This window comes from Podarcis bocagei, assembly GCF_964188305.1.
Source record: "Podarcis bocagei genome assembly, chromosome: 6".
Taxonomy (NCBI): Eukaryota; Metazoa; Chordata; class Lepidosauria; order Squamata; family Lacertidae; genus Podarcis; species Podarcis bocagei.
This window is the reverse complement of record NC_138130.1, coordinates 62,441,556-62,464,503: the sequence shown is the minus strand read 5'-3', so window position 1 is coordinate 62,464,503 and position 22,948 is coordinate 62,441,556. Positions and strand designations below refer to the sequence as shown.

General features: G+C 38.5%; 2 protein-coding genes across 3 annotated transcripts in view; one reads left to right on the top strand and one right to left on the bottom strand.

The window, feature by feature from the left end:
* LOC308590040 (uncharacterized protein) overlaps window positions 1–22,948 on the bottom strand; it is a gene marked incomplete at its 5' end in the record, with an annotated part of 378,432 nt that overhangs the window by 398 nt on the left and 355,086 nt on the right. The window lies entirely within an intron of this gene.
* ROBO1 (roundabout guidance receptor 1) overlaps window positions 1–22,948 on the top strand; it is a 587,586-nt gene that overhangs the window by 245,093 nt on the left and 319,545 nt on the right. For both annotated transcript variants that reach the window (XM_081199572.1, XM_081199571.1), the window contains exon 3: window positions 7,789–7,872. In XM_081199572.1, coding sequence (XP_081055698.1) covers window positions 7,789–7,872 — 84 coding nt within the window. The remainder of the gene's footprint in view (window positions 1–7,788; window positions 7,873–22,948) is intronic.

Below are 22,948 nucleotides of genomic sequence, written 5' to 3'. Positions count from 1 at the left end.
CTAGCTGCTGTGGTTGCATACATAAACAAGGTTCTGTCCTTCTTTGGCACCTTCCGGTCCACCATGCCCAAGAGAAAGGCCTCTGGTTTCTTAGAGAAGGTATATCTAAATACCTTTTTCAGCTCATTATGTATGATTTCCCAGAAGGCCTTTACTTTCGGGCAGGTCCACCAGAGGTGAAAGAATGTCCCTTCTGCCTCCTTGCATTTCCAACACTTATTATCAGAGAGATGATATATTTTAGCCAGCTTGACTGGAGTCATGTACCACCGGTATACCATTTTCATAATGTTCTCTTTCAAGGCACTACATGCCGTGAATTTCATACCGGTGTTCCATAACCTTTCCCAGTCTTCAGACATAATGTTGTGTCCCACATCCTGTGCCCATTTTATCATAGCAGATTTAACTGTTTCATCCTGTGTGTTCCATTTAAGCAGCAAGTCATACATCCTCGAAAGTACCTTAGTCTTTGGTTCTAGCAGCTCCGTCTCCAGTTTCGATTTCTCCAACTGGAAACCCACTTTTCTGTCCATTTTAAATACCTCTTGAATTTGAGCATAATGTAGCCAATCTCGCACCTTACCTTTTAATTTGTCCTGGCTTTGGAGCTTCCAGTTATCTCCAACTCTTTCAATCAGTTCCCAATACTTTGGCCAGTAGGCCTCCATATTGGGCTTTTTTTTAGAAATCTTGGCTTCCACACATTGTCTTGACTTCTATATTCTTTGAGGGCCATATTTGAAATGACTGTTACTGTTATTTGTCTCTGCTTACATGAAACTTGAGACGAGAGTGTTTTATATTTGGGTGGAATAAACACCTATACTGTTGTTTCAGCAGCCTTGTGTGAGTTAAATTCATTGTATTTTTCAGTGTTCATGCTTTATTGCTCTGGGCCCTGTGACCATAAGGGTGTGTTTTTCCCCTCCCCCTAGTTATTTCAGGGGTTCCCAGATACCCATGAGGTTTTTGAAATTGCAGCTGCAGGCTAATAGTCTCATGCTCAGGTAGTACAATATTACAAATTGACAGCACCTCAAGGTATCTGTTTGGTTGCTGTAAACCCTGAATGCCCCTTGCTGGGCTGCATGATTGCCTATGTGATATTAATTTTCTAAGGCTGAAATTTGACAAGATAAGAGTAGTTATTGATTATTATCCTCCCCAGCCGTTTCATTTCAGAACTTGCTTTCATTCTCCCAGCCAAGTTCATAAACTTTTAGGTAATTTTGACCCTGTGCTTTCTTTTGAGGTTCACATTGATCACATAGAGGAATAAGAGCCTTGGACAAACTTATATTATAGATTACTGGAGAGTGATACATTAATTTACAATCTATTTAGTAATCTTTCCCAGTTCTTAGGCTTTTGCTGGGTGTGTGGATGGATTTTGTTTATCACTTAGACAAAAACTGACCAGTTTCTGTTTCGTTCATCTGATTTTTAAAATAATATTCTTAGTTTTGTTGGCAGTTGGTAAAGCACAAAATATGTCCATATTGCTGTTTTTCCATGAAGATTGACATATTCCAAATAGGTGGAATCAAAAACAAATATTAATCTACTTTTACTAAAATTAAAGGCTTTGCAAACTAGTCAAAAGGATGGACACATGTTGTAGTTACCTCTCTACCTATCTCTGTCTGAAGGTCCTCTAAGCTAAAAGGGAACAACACCTCTACCTCCTGCAACAGTGCTGGATCCAAGATCTCTCCCAATCTATGAACCTAGTTCTTTAAGCTTTTTACATCTAATAGGAAGGTAAAGTCTGGCTAGGTCTAAGAGTATAGATGGAGACAAAGAGGTCTCTTAGGAAGACACCCATTCCAAACTAGGTTGGGCAGTTGAACCACAAACTAACAGTACCTCTGTTTCTTCTGAGTTGAGTCATAGCCTATTGGACCTTATCCTGTCAAGTGCTGTAGTCAGTGGTTTAACATAGACATTAAACAGCATGTGGGATAAAACAGACCTGTGAAATCTCATAGAATAGCCACCAAGGGGTCAGCAACAATCCTCCAGCACCAACCTCTAGAATCTGCAATCCAAGCACAACCATGGCTCTCGTTGTGGCCATGAGGTCCTCCATATCCTGAGACGTCAGCATAGAAGTTAAAATACTCCATCCTAGAAGCCATCAACACAAATCGAGACAATATTCATCAGCTTACACAGGAATAGCGATGAGCAGCATATCAGCAGAATCCCTCAGGTACCCAACCCAAGACACAAACACTCAAGATTAGCACTCACAGAACAGGAAGTCTAAAGAGAAAGATGGAATTCCTATAAACCAGGGGTGAGGAATCTTTTTAAGGCTGGGGACCACATTCCCTTCTATGCAGCCTTCTGGGGGGGACATGTCAGTGGTGGGTGAGGCCAGAGTTGAAAGTGGACAGAGCAATGGATGTGAATTATACCTTTGCACAGTAAGATAGTTTCTACACACTCACACATTCCATTCTAACCTCCATCCAGAAATCAAGAAGCACTATCAGAGTTCATGGCCACATTCCAGTCAGGCAAACATACTTAAGCAGGGTGTCAAGCAGGGCTGGTGACGGGTGTGTTGCAGTTTGGAAGATGCTTGGCCTGGAGATAGTCTGGATGGCCAGATATAAAGTCCTGGAAGACTGCATTAGATGTTTCCCACCCGTGCCATAGGGCATAGCAACCTACCCACCCCTACCATACTAACCTTGAGTCTATGTTGGTGCTTTAGCAAACACCCAGAGGGGCATTGGGACAGCCTCAGCTAGGATGCTTCAGATAGGATAGACCCTCCTTTCTCAAATAAATATGCCACTCCACTCTCAGAAATGTCCCCCAGGAACCTCTGGGGAATGTTTGCTCCTGTATGAACACATAGGTATTTGAATTATTTCCCTGCTAAGTGTGCATTCATGTTACACGGTATTTTTCTCAAAGTGAATAGATAACAAAAAAACAGATGAGAATCTATTTGCTTACCACATTTCATTTTCTAATACACAGTTTTGATGAAAGTAATGAAATTAAATTGACCTTTTCCCACTGATAGGTAAACTGTATAACAGTGATTACTGTTTCTCAAAGTAGTATAAGGAAAACAGATCACCAAAAGGTCTTTTTCCTTCATCTTACTCTGTGTTTTGTTTCCTTTGAGCATCTCTTCTTTAATTAGTTGATTTCTATCTAGCCCATATTACTGAATTTATGGACAGCAATATTAATTGACATTTTGAAGATGATCATTAATAAAAGATTAGGCAAAAGCAAATGTGTATAAACTACTATCAATATTAGAACTGTGTTCTGCAAATTGGATCAATTCTCATTGATTCCTTTCACTAATCTAGAGTAATGTAGGAAGATGCATCTGAAAAAGAGTGCTGAACACACTGAAACCCTAGTGTGAGAAATGATGTGTCTTTAAAGATCACTTTGTAATGTTAAGATTGTGGAAAGCAACAAAGAAAGTCAATGTTCACTGAAATGGTTCCTGCCTCAGTTTGGTTTAAAGCAACAATCCATTTTATTGTACACATGGCCTATGCACTTAACAGATCACCTTCTGCTCTTAATTAATTTGGTGAAATCTAGATTATTTAGCGAAAATGAATAGAAGACTCAAAACTTCTAACACAGAATGGACTTCATACTTTAAGTTGTTTTTGTTTAATAATATGGAAATGCCAAATCATTTTAGCTGAGATCATTAGAACTGAACAAGGAACCTATGAAAACTATACAAAAGCACTTGATCATACCCCTGGTCAGCGTATCCTGGTGGAATATGTATTTGAAGTCTAATGTAAATTAGAATGTAATTTATTAGAATTAAAGAAACTGTGATATATCAGTAGTAGGCAACTAAGATTTAAATGGTGTTAAATATTGATTGAAAGAGGGAAGTCAATGGATTTAATCAACATAATTATAAATGAGTAGTACTAAAACTAAATATGTTGCATCTTTTAAATATTTATTGAACCTGTATTTAAATATTTATTGAACCTTATATTCTTTTAGAAAGTATCAACTGTTTGCAGTGTTCAGTTTTACTCTAACTATATAAAAAAGTGGGCAGTTCTCTTAGTGTGTGTGTGTGTGTGTGTGTGTGTGTGTGTGTGTGAACACAGAGTAGAGTCAGAGTGATACTGATTAATACATTGGCTACATTGTAATTCAAAGCAAATGTTATTCACATATGCTTGCTAGGGCTATTTGACATACTACACTTAGCATGTGCATACAGTATATCTGCTTAATGCATTAATGTGTGAGAAAGCAAACACTAAGTTTTAGAAGACATATATGTATATCTGGGGAGCCATGATTCGTTAAACTTTGCTGCAGCAAGCACATATCTTTAAAAACATAATGTATGAAGCACTCTTTACGTATGGTTAGATCTGCTGTAGCTAGCATACTGTTGGAACTACCGGTATATAATCTGCTGCAGATTATCAATATTTGTTATCAAGCGCATTTCCTAAAAATAATCCAGGGCTCTTTGTGTTTGTAGTATTAGATGCAATTAAGAGACACGTAAGCATGTTCAGGAACTGTTAAACACAATTGGACTTCAGCTCACTTATTAGAGAATAAACCAACTCACCTCAGTTGGATTTACTTGTGAATACTGTAATGTTCAGAACTACATTGAACAATGCTTCACTGCATGCTTTAGTCCCATTGAAGATCTGATTTATTGCTTCTTTTGGAAAGTCAGGTGTGAACTGGTCAAGAGATGAAAAGGAGTCACTGACTTATATTCTAAGTAGTTTAAGACGGGAATCTCTTCAATGCTACCTAAGCATTCAAAGCTCAGTATAGTGGTACCTCAGGTTACAGATGCTTCAGGTTACAGACGCTTCAGGTTACAGACTCTGCTAACCCAGAAATAGTACCTCGGGCTAAGAACTTTGCTTCAGGATGAGAACAGAAATCGCGCAGCAGCAGCGGGAGGCCCCATTAGCTAAAGTGGTGTCTCAGGTTAAGAACGGTTTCAGGTTAAGAACAGACCTCCAGAACGAATTAAGTTCTTAACCCGAGGTACCACTGTATTAATATTTAAAACAGGTGGCAACCAGCAACAAAATGTTTCAGTGTATTTCGAGCCCTAACAAGAATGTTTCAGCTCAAGGCTCTAGCCAGCTCAAGCAAGAGAGAACTGTATTTCAGGTAGGTTAAAATGGGAAATAGCAATATTTTATTTCCCTCCTGAACTACCCACCTGACACTTGCACATTAGAGGGATCAGATAAAGCCCTGAGCATTAACTCTTTGTATAGATGGCATGGAGGAAGGTTATGGAGAAACTTTGTTTTCTCCTTCTTAAATCTCAACATACAACAAGGGGCAATCCACCATGAAACAAGGGGAGATCCACCATGAATCTCTTCTCCTACTTGCTGTAAGCTGGCAGGGGCTCAAGCAGGCCAGTTGCCCCATCCTTTCCTTTTCCCTGTTGCCTGCAGCATTTCATGGTTCCACTTCTCGTAATGCTAAATCCTTGAAAACATTTGTTGGGTAAGCATTTTTTAGAATCACCTGTGCTTGGTTTGTTTGTTTTTAAAAATACTATTACATTGCACATCTAGAGAGCCTTCTCAAATAAACAGAAGCTGCAGAGGTCTCCTTTCCAGTGATTCCAAAGCGTGGCCACTTTGTGTCTCTTCAATGATATGAGAAATCTTGCACTGTAAGATTTCTCCAGGAGCTCAGGAGAAGTTGTTTACCTAGGGTACAGTTTTATTAGCACAACTTTTGTATCAATGTTATTAGAAGGACTCTAACCACAGAATTCCGTAGATGCTCGACCAGGTCTAGCATGGTGTGGCTGGAAGAGACAGAGAGAGGCAGAATCCCAAGTAGAACTTCAGTTCTAACTGCTCTAAGTTCTGGTATAGAGTAGGCCTGCAACTTACACAGGGGTTACATTCCATGGATAGTCAATACCAGTTGGGTTTAATGGCGGGTGGGGTTGCCAGTGTCGTTTTCCCCAGAACCCAGTCCCCTTTTTATTTTTTATTTTTATCACACATTTAAAGCTGAATGCACACAAGCTGTCAACTTACTGTAATGACATTTTTAGTACTGATTTGATCTCTTTTTTTATTTTGTACCATGCACCTTCAAAAAACTGAAAGAGAAAGCATGAAATCTGCCATTTAATTTAGGAAGAGACCTGTCCTGTTGCCTTCAACAGTTATAATTCACAACATGTCCAATAGCTCCCTGCATGCAAATAATAGAATAGTGTATTAGAGAGGACTTTTGATTCAGTTGTGACAGTCTCTTTCAGAGAAGTTTTCAAAGATGTTCATGAGATTACATGTTACTGTGGTAGCAAAACAAATGAACAAATAAATGAGGGGTTTTCACCTCTCTCCTCTATCTTATCCACAAAGGCTTTTTAAAAAGGAGACCTCAGTAATGTAAAGGGATACATCCAAGTTGTTGTTTTTTTTTACATTCTGCTTTCTAATGGAAAGACTAGTCTGAAAAGGGGTTGTACATTTTACAAAAGCAGAAAATGCCTATCTTCCACCATAGTCAGAATATAGGTGTACTGTATTGAATAAAAGGTTTGAAATAAATATTGTTTAATCACTGTATTTATCTTATTTAAGAATCACAGGTGTTCTGAATACGTAATATCAGAAGTGCTATACTTTTTTCCAAGTGGATTGATTTCTTTGTGATAATGTACATAGATTTATGAATAAAATCTAAGTACTTAGATGACTAGCTAGGATATCGTTTAAACAAGACATTTGCAAAAAGAAAGAAAGAAAGCACACAGTACATAATATTTCTAGAATGCTACCTATTATTTCTATGATTTGGGGGGGGGCAAGGGAGATTATAGCCATATTTTTACAAGTAAAGTTTTTTGAGTTCTCAGAACTTTCTGATGGGCTTTTATTTCAGTATGATTAAATATTGTTTAAAAAATAGAGTACAATCAGCTCTCTGTATAGTTATTCTCCTACTAGCACCTATGATTCATATTTTTGCCCTTAAGATACTTTCCCCCATTTTTAAATACATTTTTGCTCTGCTGCACTATGAATGGCTTCAAACTATTTGAAAATATTTTGTTTGCAATTTAATTTTGCAGGACTATGCTCTATGAGAAAAACATTTAAAAATGATGTCCTTAATATTGCCCTTCAGTTCAGCAAAATATCTCTTTCTGATTACTATAAACTGTTGCCTTTTGCTAGATGTGATAATTCTCCTTTCCTTTGCTCCACCCCTGGATAAGAAATAGTGCTTATACAAGCCTTCCTCCTTATTTAACAAGACACTGCTTTTTCCCCTTCCTACAAAGAGGTAAAGTCCCCTGAGTCTGTAATTGCCAGGAGATGAAGCAATGATGGGGAGTGATCACAGTCAATAGCTTTGATTAACAATAAGGTAGAAAATTAGCAATGCTAGCATTCAACCACCCAGCCTCCTCTTCCCCATATGTCCACCACAGCATGTGCTGGCTGCTCTGCAGAGTGTAGACAGAACACTTCACAAGCTGTGAAATCAGAGTGAAGGTGCAACAGAAGAATAAAACTAGGGACACAGTAAACACAAGAGGAATTTTAAAACCACAAAGAATGTTGCTGAAGATATTACAGAAGTTAATCCAGCCAATGGTGTGGAAGGATAAAGTATGCTGTGTGCTGTCACTGTTTGTTTTTCTGTCATATGTGGATTTACTTGTATATGGACACTATTTGATGGAAATGGCAACTACTGTTACTACTATGACCCCATCAGCAGCTCTGATGTTATTTCCAACAGACTCTGATGACCTTGAGAGAGGAAACGACAGCGGAACACCACTTCCCACCTCAGATAATGAGGACAATTCTCTGGGCTACACAGGTAGAGTGTATCTTTCAAAACTACTACTTCCACTTTCCCATTTCCATCTGCCATTCCCATCAGTACATAACTGTTTAATCATCCTTGATGCCACTATCATAAAACACTAGTAATCAACTCAGAAGTTCAAAATACACTTCTGAATTTTTTTATGAGTTGCTTTTTTGAAGTCTGATGAAGTTGTTTACTACTGTTATTGAAAGGCATACGGTATTGTTTGAATGACATTGCTTATCCATTGTCTGGATTTTTCAGAAAACTCAATGTAATGTTTATGTCAAATACTTGATTTTTAAAAGATCAAAATCTGTTTTAATCCCTCTTATATGTAGATGCAATATACTTTCCCCCCCTTTGCAAGATTCTTTAGTCTGTATTACATTAGGCATGTTAGAGCTATATCACATGAGACTACATCAAATGATTAACAGGCACAGTGACAGGATGGTGCATCAGAAATCTTTTTTCAATTCTTCTATCCTTATTAACACTGAGCACTGCACAATTAACCCTACTGTCATCTCAATTATGCAAGTGTCAACTCTGAAACTCTCCCACTGAGATTATTCATAAAGTGCTAGTCAGTATCAGCAAGGCTAGCTGATGATAATCTGAAATAACTTGATCTGTAGAAAATGACAAGTGGATTATTGCACTTTCTACTATAGACTGTGTTATACTCCTTTAAAGAAAAGGTATCAATTTTAAGATTATTTTTTTTAAAAAACCAACAACATGCATTTGTAGAGATTATTTTAATTGCTTATGAGTGGACATTTTATTAAATGTAAAACCCCATGTACTTCAGTTATATAGATGGTAAGGTGATAATTTTTAATCATAATTATATATATATACAGCACTTTATTTAATTATACTGGCTTGCTTTACTAGTTCCTAGCAATTGTCTCTTGCAACACTTTGAAGCTCACACATTTTTACTTATTTGTTTGTTTATTTTGGCAAACTCATTTTATTATTTTTCCTTTGCAAGAAGTGATATTATCTATCTCTCCCTCTTGGTGTGTGAAGTAGATAATACTAAGAAATGGCAGTATGTCTCTCAGACTTCTACAATTAAAAACTACAAGGCACATCTTGGTGCCCCCTCAAAAAAAAAAGTACAAGGCACAACAGAATCTTATATTGTTTTATGCCAGATGTGTGAAATTTAAGTCAACTTACTGTTCTTTCAGACAACATAAAATGGTGGTTTCATATTTATAAGCATTTGAACTCACTCATGATCACTTATTCCACAATTCCAATGACAACATGGAGGTTTCTCCTAATTAAAGGGTTCCTTCTCTAGTTCTGTATCAGGTAAAACTCCACACATTACGTCCCATGTAGAGTTTTCAGTAATACTAAATTGAAAGAAGATCTGTTTGCACAGCAGAGCTCTGGAGCATGTTAATTGCTGATAACTTGTCCTGAAAAAAATAGCTACTATGGTGAAATTGGTGCATATGCATATTATGTCTGGTGAAAGGAATTCCAGACAGGTTGAAATCTCTGTTGCTAGATATCAACAAATTCGTTATTTTGTTCTCCCCACACACCCTTCTCACTTCCCCTGTCCAAGTTTCTTCATTACTCAAAGGCTGGTATTCTCTTGCTGCCACAAGCAATGGGAGCTTGAAGTATGGCTAGTAAATGCACCTGCACATTAAACTTGTTCCTTAGGAAACTGTGGCGTCATTCTTTTCCTGGGTTTTTCTTAGGATGGCTTCCCCATGTGACTTTGGACCAAAGGTTCCAAAACTCAGATCTCCTTCTCTAGTCATACAAATACAACATAGGAAGGTTTTCTTCCTTCTCCTGCAGCTTCTACCAACCTGGTGTCCTCTAAATGTTTTGGACTACAACTCCCATCACCCCCAACCAGCATGGTAATGGTCAGAATGATGGGAGCTGTAGATGAGATTATGATGACGTAATTTTCTGTTGACTAAAGCTTGCATTATCAGATACATTGTATATTCCTCAGTAGACATGTCAATAATGGTGTGTAATGTAAAAGCCAATGTTAAATGACAAAATTCAAAAAGCAGTTTGTGACAAAAAAAGAACAGAAATTTATGCAAAATAAACAGTGACTTGCCTGCTTTTTTGAAGGGTCACTGTGCTTATTTTGCATGAATGTATGTGCTAACTGAGAGGGACGCGGGTGTGCTGTGGTCTAAACCACTGAGCCTAGGGCTTGCTGATCAGAAGGTTGGCGGTTCGAATCCCCGCGACAGGGTGATCTCCCGTTGCTTGGTCCCAGCTCCTGCCAACCTAGCAGTTCAAAAGCACGTCAAAGTGCAAGTAGATAAATGGGTATCACTCCGGCGGGAAGGTAAACGGCATTTCCGTGCGCTGCTCTGGTTTCACCAGAAACAGCTTAATCATGCTGGCCACATGACCCGGAGAAACTATCTGTGGACAAATGTTGGCTCCCTCGGCCAGTAAAGCGAGATGAGCTCCACAACCCCAGAGTCATTCGTGACTGGAGTTAACTGTCAGGGGTCCTTTACCTTTTTTAGGTGCTAACTGAATATTAACAAACTCTGCTTTTTGCATTTCTTTGCCCCTTAACTCCAAACTTTAATTCGTCTCATGTGATATTGAGGAAGCAATCCTAATTATATGATTCTATACGTAGGATTAGCATTTGATCATAACCTCACAGTGCAAAGTAGTGATATGTTACATGTTTGCTTGTGTGAACATTTGACATGATACATGAAATAATATTCTCCTGTGCCCATTACCTTCTCCCTGCTGTTGCAACTTCTTACTGCCTACTTTGACAGTTTCTTTGAAGCCATAGATAATTCGTCCCACCCCCACAATCCCCACCATTGTCATATTATTGGCTATGCATTTCCAATAGGGTAAATGAAGGTAACATAGCCATCATGATGATGTCAAAATGTTGCATAACCAATCAGATTCTGCTATGGGATTATGCCACTAAAGACATATATAGCAATTGTTTTCTATGTAATAGGGGAAAGAGGGAAGACAATGCATGTTTGTTACTGAGGTAACTAGGTAAACACACTCTCTTTTTCTGTGCTATATTGTGGTGATTTCATCTGTGACAAAACAGGGAGAATCACAGAATTAACAAAGTTGCCTCAGCAGATGGATATTCTTTTCACTTCAAACATTCTATCCTCTTTTGAACCCTTCCCCTGAAAAGTCCATTGGGCAAGCAGACCCAATTCCCCATGTGTATACCATACTTATAATGGGTGATTGGCTGATAGGTATGGTAAACAGTCATCAACAGTTTTACCACACCTATCAGCCAATCACCCATTACCATCACCCTTCTGAGTAATACCTCTCCCCATCCTATCACTATATATAAGGGTCTGGTGACTTCTGTTTCAGTGTATCTGAAGAAGTGTGCATGCACATGAAAGCTCATACCAATAACAAACTTAGTTGGTCTCTAAGGTGCTACTGGAAGGATTTTTTAATTTTGTTTTGACTGTGGCAGACCAACACGGCTACCTACCTGTAGCTAGTCCTGTTCTGTTATTAAAAATAAAAATAAGGAAAAGAAATTAATTAAAGCGTCCCTCACGTTGGGAAACAATGGAGCAATTAATAGGCTTGTCATTAAGAATCCCTATCCACACTCATCACACCAAGTATACTGGTGCTACAATAAAAAGGGGAGCAAATCTGAAAATCCATATCATACAGTAAATACAAGAATGCAAAAGGCCAACCACAGTGTTATCTAGATGGTACAAACAAAGAATGGCAATTGCTAAAGTGCTATTGTAGAAGCAGCCTATAACTCTCTAGTGCTTCCTCAACAAAAGCACATATAACTGTAGTCAGAAGTTCTAGCTTAATAGTCATACCGGGTTCAAGTCAACCAGCAGGGCTTTGGACTGGTGCGGCCACTATTGTGTCTGCAACCCTGCTGCACACAGCAGCCAGGACAGAAGGTAAAGGGCAGGATGATCACTGTGCAAGTCTAGAACTGGTTCTTGAACTGGGCTTCAATTAGAAATTGTGAGCTTTTTCTTATCTCCCCCATTTATTGATCAACGACTGCAAAGCAATTTCTATGTGCTTTGTTACTGAAATATGCTTGTGAATTATAAAAAAGATGCCAGCACATTTCCTGTTTAGTGTGCTGTGACATAAAATACTGAGGCATTATTTAACAGTTCACTGAATATAGCTTATATTACACTGTTTCTTATGATGACTTGTTCAATTAGAAGCACAGCTAAACATTTTCAGATAAGGTTCACTACTTCTTATTAGGAAGGTATTTACAATCCTTATTAGTGGTAGATATTCAAGAGTCTTCCAAAACATTGCATACTTAACAAAATATTACTTATCATTCACTGTGACATTTCAGTGGTCCCACAATATACCTTTTTAATGTGTTAAAGTGTCCATATTTTAATAACCTTATCTGAGAGGACAGGAATAGCAATGTTAAGAGACAGAAAGTCATTAACTAATATCATTTATTCTACAGAAGTAGATTCTGGTTTTTTAATAATAAAAAAGCACTGTGACATGTGCAAGGATTAATTCTCTGTTTGCAAGTCGTAATTTAAAGGGTACCTAAACATGACCTACTTTTCGTTATGGGTGACTTCTATGTAAATACAGGGCAAACACCGTCTAGCAAATATTGCAGTATAAATGGAAGTTATCAGTCAAAATAGCCAGTTGCTCATAGAGCTTTAGACCTGATTTTCTAATCACAAATACTATGTTATTTAGTGATATTCTTAGGGAAAGACTGAATATTTATGACAAAACTAATCAGTGCCTTCTACATAAAGAGCTTGCAAGTTCCAGGTCTTTAATGTCTACAAATAAATGGTGATCATAATATTTGTGTAGCAGGAAAGATGGAATTCCACTTTCCTGGGAGTAAAACCCACGCAATTCAATAGGACTTCCTTCTGAATAGAGATGGTTAGGCTTGTGCTGCAAATCTCTATAAACAAATGAGGAAGACATTCCAAAAGTAAATTGAAGAAGGATTTTAAGAAGACCCTAAAAAGTTAAATGAAATAGCTTTATTCAGAACTGCTTAATGAAACAAAGATTGTAAAGCTGCAGCCCTAAACACAGTGAACACAGTGAGACTTGCTTCCAAGAAAAAATGCATAGGATTACACTGCAGTGATATACAAATAAGAGGAAAAGCAGAGTAAAATGAAGTGTAGATTAGCACTGAACAGAAAGTTCCTATTTTAAAATAATTTTGTTAAAAAGCAGACGAAGCCATGCTGAAGAACTGGCATATGTATCAATAGCAAGACATTGATAGTCTGAGGATGTTTGAAATCGGTGATGATATGCTGATAAGGATGACTAAAAACAAAACAAAACCAGTTGACTTCCAAAATGGAAGGCTTAATTAGATGGATGGAAAACTGCAAAGAGATTCTCACTGACTTAGCCCTACTACAACCCTGATAGTCAACCATGACAGTCCATTAAAACAGTTCCAGTTGAATTATCAAATTCCTGGATACGATAAAGTAGATAAAGAATGGTACAGCTACTGAACAGGAGTTAATGCATGCTAAACACTGGGTGACCAAAACTAGCTGAACTATTCAGAGAAGTATGGGAAAAAGAGACTGTTCCCAAGGATTGAAAGCATAGCATTGTTGTCAAGATGCCAAAGAGGATGCCCTTGCAGATGAGAAGAATTGGAGGGGAGTTTACCTGCTCTCTATAGTAGAGAGCCTGCTGCAAAACTGTCTGAAGAAAGAGTTGATAGAGAACTATCAGGCAGAGGGAGAACAATGTAGCTTTCAGCCTGGTGGGTCATGTAACAATCAGTTACACTGAGAACATATAGGAAAAGATGCATATAATTAGTAAAAAAACACGGATAAATAGTTTTTTGCCGGGTCTACTTTACATGGTTTTAGTTTGTGTTACATGTATTTGCTGCTTTTGTGTTTTTAATTATCTTTAGTGTACATTGCCTTGAGAAGGTCATTTAGAAGACAATTAATAATTCACTGATGATGATAATCACAATGATGATGATAATAACTATTGCTGTATTCACGGTTTGCATTTTCAAGGACATACCCCCAAAATTGAGCAGTTAGTCTAATCCAACATCAAGTGCATTATCTAACTTGATTACAACCTTTATCAAAGAATAAACTGAGACATCCAACCCACTGCTCACATTTTTTTACATTAAAATAATTTCATTTTAAATACGAACACAGTATACTTTAAAATAAGAAGCACAATCAGTTATACACCTATACAAACTTCCTTTTCTGTTAAATCTATTTTGTTTTCAAACTCTAGGCCTATCCCAACCCCACCTCAGATCAAAGATAGTTATTATGAGCTCTTGGGGAGCCTAATTCCCCACCAGGCCCCTAGTTTTTACATTTTTCTTTTTTTCACTCAACTAACACTTCAGCATTCCACAAGTCTGGAAATTCACAAATGTTTATCAGGCTATTTTAAAAACTTATGATTTTCAAACTTACATATTGCTTAATGCATAGGGGATCCCCAGAGTATGTAAAAACTATTTCCTTATTTTTGGATTGGCCCATTTTCCTGCCAAACCATAGTTACTTTTAAACACCTGAGTTTGTTGTTAGAGGGGATACTTATTATGGTTACAATAGTTATTGCACTCTATGATACAACACAGGGAAGACAGCAAAGGAAGGGGAGAGAAAGGGAAGCTCAGACAAACATGAGAAGCACATTGAATGCAAACCAGTTTATAGATGAGCATGTCCGTGTACAACTATATATCTCCATTAACACTGATTTTTAAAAGTAGATGGACAATGTAAAACTGGGTAGTTGAGCAGTAAATATAATAATATTTTCAGATGCTTTTGAAGAAAATGCTGAAACCCAGCAACTGAAAAAGAATTGCATTCCAAGACGAGTTCACTGTCATCCACAATGCACAATGCCCCTCTTATAACTAAACATCTGGATAAACATTTATCAGACTTGAATATGCATCCCCAGGGCACGTAAACAAGACGAAAACTGTGCAATCAGCCCACAGGGAAGCTTTAGTCATTTTCGTAGGATCTTCTCATTGTCTCAAAAGGAAGATTTGCCCATGTACAGGTGTGCAAGATTAATCTCCACACATTGTTAACAGCTGTACAGTATGAATGACAACTGCACTTCTTCAGGACTTCATATTGGAATGCTAGAATCCAGACTTAGCTGAAGTATGTGATAGTCCTTGTAAACAGAAGATGATTAGATTTTAAAGTTAAAAAGCATCCTTTCATAGCATAGTAATTATGGCGTTTATCTTTTGTTCATGGTTCTCTTTTCACAAGATTAGGAATTTGAGGGACAGCCATTACAGGGCAAATTTCCTTGGGTGAAGGGAACGCATATAGTATGTTTGTAATAATCTGTATATTGACGAAAAACTTAAGCAAACATTCTAGAATTATGTTTTGGGAATGCTTGTTTTCTATGGTGTGTGTGTGTGTACATATATATATATATGTATGTATGTATGTAGATATATGTAGATATATATATGTAGGTATATAGATATATAGATAGATATAGATATAGATATAGATATAGATATAGATATAGATATAGATATAGATATAGATATAGATATAGATATAGATATAGATATAGATATCACACACACACACACACACACACACACACACACACACACACTGTGACCAACCCTTGGACCTTCTGGTGAAGGATGGGAAAGAAATATGAATATCAATAATTAGAACAGAGATAAATGAGGAATCACCACCTGTTTTAAAAAAAACTACTTCTTCTCCAAATCTGCTTAGTAATTCTGCCAAACTAGTCAAAACTTGCTACAGGCAAATCTTCCCCTCTCCATCCTGCAGGTATTATTCAAGATGCATTCCTGAAGACTGGAACAAAGAAACATTTTTCTTTTTCAGTCAGTTTCCCATTAATGTTCATTGCTGCCTGTCAACACCTATGTCAGAACAAAGCCAAAATGATGTGCTATTTTGCATATCTTTTATTTATTTAGAAGTATTTCGAGCTTGCTTTTTATTGGAAAGGGATCCCAGGGTGGAGCACAAAAATAAGTAAAACCACATGAGTAATAGTCATAAAACATCAAAATCATCATAAATCATGACACTGTATTTGCCAGCACACCAGGAATAAGAGTCAAGACAACCAACTGTTGATAAATAGGTTATATTTATTAAATATAACAACTTGAGGATCTGCAAAACCAATTGACTAGTCAGATTCAACCAGTGTAACCAAATCAACCAAATTCTGGACAGGTGTTCATTAATAGATGAGGGTAATTTCTACCCCATCACCTGGGCAAGTTAACAGCCGCACTCTGTGTGCATGCAGCAAGGTTTCCTAAGATGCTCCATCCCCACTGTGTGGATTTTGGGTGTAAGAGCCCTACAGGATAAGCACCAGCTCAGCACTGGTGGTACTGGCAGGGGAAAGGGACATTCCAGGAGCATATATAAAAATTGGGATGCCTTTCATAATTCTGGAACTGTCCCTGGGAAATCAGGACACTTAGAGGGTATGGCATTGCAACTCTCCTCTTCAAAGTGCATCAGACATCTCCCATTTCTTGCTGACGCAGACCTGGAGGCAGGAAGTTGAGTGTGACTAGGTGCTTCAAGGTGCCAGTACAGCTTGAAAGAGGATGAGAAAATTATGACTATATCATTTCCATCAGGAAATGGAAGGTTGTCCCATATTCCCTCGTGTCATACATTGCAGGAAACTCTGGAAAAATCTCTCATTTCTTAGCTGATGAAGCAAGCAGTGGCACCCTTCTCCTTCTCTAGGCTGGTATGGCTGACATAAATTACACTCTACCTTTGGTAGAGTTGGAAGGGAATTTCTTCGGATAGACGTTGGGGCCAACAATGTGAATCTACTGAGGAAGTGCAGAGTGCATTGTGATCTCACTTATATTCACCTTCGTCTGACCACACAGCCAAATACATCATTCCTGGAGTGGGGGAAGGTAGTGAAACAATCAACATCAAGGCTCAGCCTTTAATTCTTTCTTCAAAGCCAAAAGCCAGGCATTCTACAAAAGTGCTTTGGACCAGGTGCAGAGTGCATTTCAATCATCGATGCATTCACAGAGATAGGTTGCCAGCATAAATATTATCATTTAGCCTATAAAATTGATATGAGTATTGGATACACACAGAGAAACACACACATATCCACATTTGTACCAAGTTAATGGCCTGAGGAATGTACTAAACTCAGGAGATTAAGTATTTCTTCTTTCATTCCAGCACAACAAATGACAACACTTTAAGTTTCTTTTGCTTTCTTAATCTTCACAAAAGCTAATTAAATATCTATCTAAATGAAGTCACTGAATGTAGTAAAATTCAAAACTGAATAGATTAAGGGGTTTTTTTTGCATGACTTAAAGAAAAGCTTTTATTTCTACTTGAAAGATCTAGTGTGCCATAAATATTTACGTCATTGAGGGCTTTGCTGTTTGTGGCCAAGTTTTTTCTTAACATAGCCTTTTGTGGCTGAAAACACAGACATCAAAGCCACTAGGCAGATGACTTAATGGTTGTTCAGCAACAGACAGAAAAGACCATAAAACTGCAATGGGAGATTCTGAAGCTGATGTTAAGAAACCAAGAGCTCGTTCCACACGAAACATCTCCCCAAAAGTTGTAAAGATAACCACTCCAGTAGGATTAATTCTTGCTTGAGCAAGATTACCTACTGGATCCTCTTTGTGAAATAAAAATAAAAATTCTTGGTTCTGGAAAATAAATGCGTTTCAGAACAATTAAGTTTAGTTGAAATCATTTCTGTCTTATGAAATCCCAAGAGTTTAACATCAAAATAACATTTCTTGCCGTCACATGCCTGTGATGGAGGAATAGGCTGTTCCATAGAGGAATACCTGCAAGACGCCATAACAGTGCATAATGCACTGCAATGGGGATGCTGCAAAATGGAGTTCCAGTAAATTCTCAGCAGCTGTTTGCCTCATTAAGTGATAAAAGCTTTTTGATGTCAAGGATATAAGGTGCTTCCAGCATGCCATTTCCCTCCTTTTCTTTTCTTTTTTTCTGAGAACCGTTTTAAATGTTCACAAAAAGGCACAAGGTACAGGCTTCTGGGGGTTGCAGCACTTTAAAATACAGGTGAGGAAATCATATGCTTCAGTGCTTTTCCAGGTAAGTCAGCTACCATGATGTTGGGAACAGTTCAGTCCCAGTTTCTTTTAGATGTACTCATTAGATGTACTCAGGAGACTTTTGACATTGCATACTTGAGTGTTGTTCAGTCCGCCACCTGCATCCTGAAGTAGTACATTCCAATGTGATGGATCCTAAAGGTTTGCATTAGGGCTGAGTTATGCAGATGCTGAAACTGGAATACTGGGGGCGGGGTTTGTACTGGATATACTGGATTACTTGTAACTGGTGACTCGTTTCTTAAATTCAGCGACAGGATTTCACCCCAGGACATATACTGCCACAGGGGCCGGATTAGAGCGACCAGCGGGCTGGATTACGCCCCTGAAACAGACTTTGGACATGCCATACTGAAACAACTTTAACCACTCAAATGAATTGAATTCATGTGAACTAGTGAACACATAAACTTTAGAATGAAATTGAAAAATAATGTCCCAATAATGTGCAGTTATATTTGGTGCTTGCTGGGCACAGTTTAATATCTACTGAGATATCCTGAGTAAACTGCATAGTTTTGAGATGTCAAAACCCTTACTCTAAGATTCCATTTTACTTTAATAGTTTTAGCTGTCTGTAGCAGGAAGGAAATGTTATTGCTGAGTACCAAGAAAAAAGGATCCAGAAACTGAAAAAAATTGTTTTTATTACCTATTTATAGAGTTTTAACAAATATGTATGTGTTTCATTTCATCTTTAATGAGTACAAACTGCAAGGTCTTATGCAGGAGGATGCTAACATGTTTCAAAACGGACAATTGTTAAATACTTTTTTTTTTTTACTTCATCCTGGGCTTCTTTGGGAGGAAGGGCAGGATAGGAATTTAATAAATTTAATAATAATAATAATAATAATAATAATAATAATAATAATAATAATGCAAAGGTTGGGAACCTTTGGCCCTCCAGATGTTGCTGGACCACAACTCCCATCATCCTTGGCTACTGGCCATGCTGGTTAGGGTTGATGGGAGGCAGAGACCAACAATATCTGGAAGGCCATAGATTAGAGCCTTGCTCTAATGCTTGCACAGGGAGAAGAATTGATAAACTGTTTTGCTCAAGGTCTTCTGGTCTTCTGCCAGAATACTCTGTGAGTATTCTGGTCTTCTGCCAGTACTCTGTGAGTACTCAGTCACAGAGGTTTGCATAACAGAGCCAAAGGTCTGTTGAATCATCTCAATTTCCAGAGGTTCTTTGTTGAACCTTTTTTTAATAGTCCAATATTGTATATAAACAACCAAAAAATGAAACAAACAAATGATTTGATGACAATCAAACATGCTGGGAATGTGGGCTTGGGAGAGCACATCTTTGTTTGAGACTCTGTCCTGCCATGTGATGCTCAAAATCTTCCTGACACAGTGCATGTGGAAGGTGTTGATGTGTTGCAGCTGACAGGTATCAGTAGCCCACGTCTCACTACCATAAAGTAGTGTGCTCAGCATGCAAGCCTAGTAGACCGTCATCTTGGTATTGATCATTATCATCACATTCTCCCATACCCTTTTGGATAGGCGAACCATTACCATAGCTGCCTTGGCAATACGCTTTTCTAGCTGGTTATGCTGGAGCCCAGGTAGATAAAACTGTCTAGTACCTCAAGCATATGGTCACCAATGCTGATATGTGGCATGCTGGTGATATCCTGACCCAGGATGTTGACCTTTGTCAGGCTGGTGATGGGGCCAAACTCCATGTGGATAGGTAGATAGCTCAGTTGGCTACAGCATGGTGCAGGCTTGGGAAAAACCGTTGATTACCGGTAGATTCTATATATCTTCCTCAAAGTGTGCTATCAAAGCTGCGTCAAGGTCCCTATCCATATCTGTCAGATGAGGACCTGCTGCACTTTTGTCTTGGCATGGAGATGTGCCAGGTTGAACAGACACCCTCCACTCCTTGAATAGATGTACACACCGTCTTCAGTCAAGCTGAAGGCATATGAGAGCAGCAAGGAGAAGAATATGCCAAGGAGAGTTGAGGTGAGGACACAGCCCTGTTTCACACTGCTCTTTATGCAGAAGGCGTTTGAGGATGCACCATCATACTGGACTGCGCTGCACATGTTCTTCTGGAAGGACACGGTCATATTGTGGAGCTTAGGTGGGCATCCTATCCTGTTGAGAAGTGTGTAGAGTCCTTTTCGGCTGTTGAGGTCAAAGGCCTTTGTCAGGTCTATGAGAAAATCATGTCGACTGTTGAACTCTGAGCTCTAAAGCAGTATTGTGACTCGCAATAGACCCTGTCAGCGAGTGACTGTAATCTGTGGAGAACTACACAGGAGAAGGTTTTCCCCACAGTATTCAGCAGGGAGATTCCACAGCAGTCAGGGCAGGAACCTTTGTTCTTGTAAAAGGGTCACAATGATGGAGTCGTGCATGTCTTGTGGCACAGATCCTGTTTCCCAACACTGCAAGAGAAGGCCATGAAGGTGCGTCATGAGGGATAAGTTGTGGCTGACTTCCATCACTTCTGTTGGAATTCTGTTCTCTTCTGGGGCTTTACCACACATCTGAGAGTAGATAGCGTTCTTCAGTTTATCAAGATAGGGAGGGACATCCAGCTCTTCCAGGACAGGTGGAATCTGGACACTGTCAGCTGCTGCACCAGTGACCATGTGACTTACATGTGACAGAAAGCTCAGAAACACCAGAGTCTGGTAATGCAGTACATGTTCCTTTACAAGATAGTATGATGGTACTGGCCCTGGTTGAGTTCTGATCTCAGGGTGGATTCTGAGTGCATGCAGCTGATTATGCAAAAAATTCCCCTTCAAACAGTGCCAGATTACCAAATAGGCAGATTAGGTACCGGGCTATGCGCCCCACACCTTTTAGGGGCCCCGCAACCATTGAACAAAATAATTTTGATTTGATCATGAAAGAAAATTACAATAAAGCTTTTTTAGTTCAATGTTATCCTACTAGAGTGCACACACAAGGGGGCCCCCAAGTTTTCTAATCCAGCTGTGCCTTCAGACCTTCACCCTCAACACTGGGGTATATGTGTTGTTGGCAGGAACAGGGATATTGGAGTATGCTAGCCACACTGCACTGCAACCCTCCTCCATGCAGTATAGTCTTAGAATGCATGAATAAGGCTATTATGTAGCTGGGGTATTTTTGGTTGCTAATAGAATTGTTTGCTTTGTTTTCTTCTGTAATGAATGCCAAACAACTTTTAAAAAGAAAAAAAAAAACATTGGCCAGGATATCTTGGCAAAGTTAATTCTCTGCCTTTGTGTTTTGAGCACAGCAGGAGATAGTAGGAATTAGGCAGAAAGTAATTGGCTTCTTCTTCAGCAGGTTAAAAGCTGTGTTTTCTTTCCATTCACTGGGCTAGATCAACTGCGTACGTGTGATCAGAAGGAAAAGTACTGCCTGCGCAAGAAAATGCAGAGATGTGTATCTTCCTTCTCAGAGCAAATGATGCAAAAATAATATGTTCTTTTGGGACACAGCTATTAAGTAGCAAGATAGATATATGTTACTGCTGCCAACTCATGACATAACGTTTGTATGTGTTGGCAAGCAGTATGTTTGTATATGCCTGATCTAGCAGGAACAGTTCAGAGTTCTTAGTGGGACAGAAGACACAGACAGGAACTGGAAGATATGCAAAAAGAGAAACCATTAGGGAGAATCTGGTTTGCATGAATTTGGAATTCCAGCTGTACATTCTACTTCAGGAACAGCTTTATTTGCTGATTGCTGCTTTCCATTTATTCTCTTGCAGCTTGTTACATTTATGAACAATTTTACCTTAAGAACTATTCATAAGCCAGAAAGAAAGAAAGAAAGAAAGAAAGAAAGAAAGAAAGAAAGAAAGAAAGAAAGAAAGCTCGCTCTCTTGGAAAAAGGATCTTTAATTTCTCAACATTTATCAAAAGAAATAACAAGGTTTTTTGGAGGGGGGAGGTAGGCTATATGCCTTCTAACTCCTGGATCCTCCCCACCTCAAACTCGCTGGTAGTTTGAAAGAAAAGGGCCAGGGTTGAAAGTTGAGCTAGAAGCTAGAAGAAAAGTGACAGGCTGGGAAGCCAAAGAGTCAGAGTGATGTTTGAAGTCTGTTTGAATCCAAGGGTGCAACTATGGGGGAAGCAAGGCACTCTTGAGGTGTTACTTGGGAAGTGCACATACAGTATAGATGCAAAAACAGATTTAGATACCAGCAGTCAATTCACTTCCAATATGCGCTATGTAATGGGGATGGGGTGTTCATTCTCATTCTCATTGCATGCTCGTGGTGCTGTGCAACTGTATCTAAACTGAAGCCAGCATGTTGAAAAGCTATTCTAAAACCAGATGACCTATTTCAAGACAAGAGAAGGTTACACACATAACCTACCTGCATAATTATGAAGTAAGGACTCTCTGTTTGTAACATCACAATCAATTTAATTCATTTTGTGGCTGTCTCTAGCTTCATTAGATGATAAAAGCAGATCTTCAAGCTTGAATCCCACTGGTGTTTGTGAACATAAGATCCAGCTGCTATGCAAAATGGAACAATAAATTAAACATAATTATGCACAGTGGGCACAACCTTACCTAGGCAGCTTGTAAATGACAGGGAGGTGTCTGCCAAACATGCTTGTTTTCCACAAAGGTGACTCTGATGCATCAAAATACGGTAGTCGCCTCACCACGCAGCTTAAAGTCTTTCAGATCTGAAGCTTCTACATTACCAGTTTATATTTCTTTGTTTTAATTATTATTTAATCATTTGCTGTATTTATATGATAGGAAAACATCACACGGAAGAACATCTGGGGAGTGTGGTAGACAATCATCATCATAACACACATCAAGAAAGTTTTAATTTACTATATGTAGCCTCAT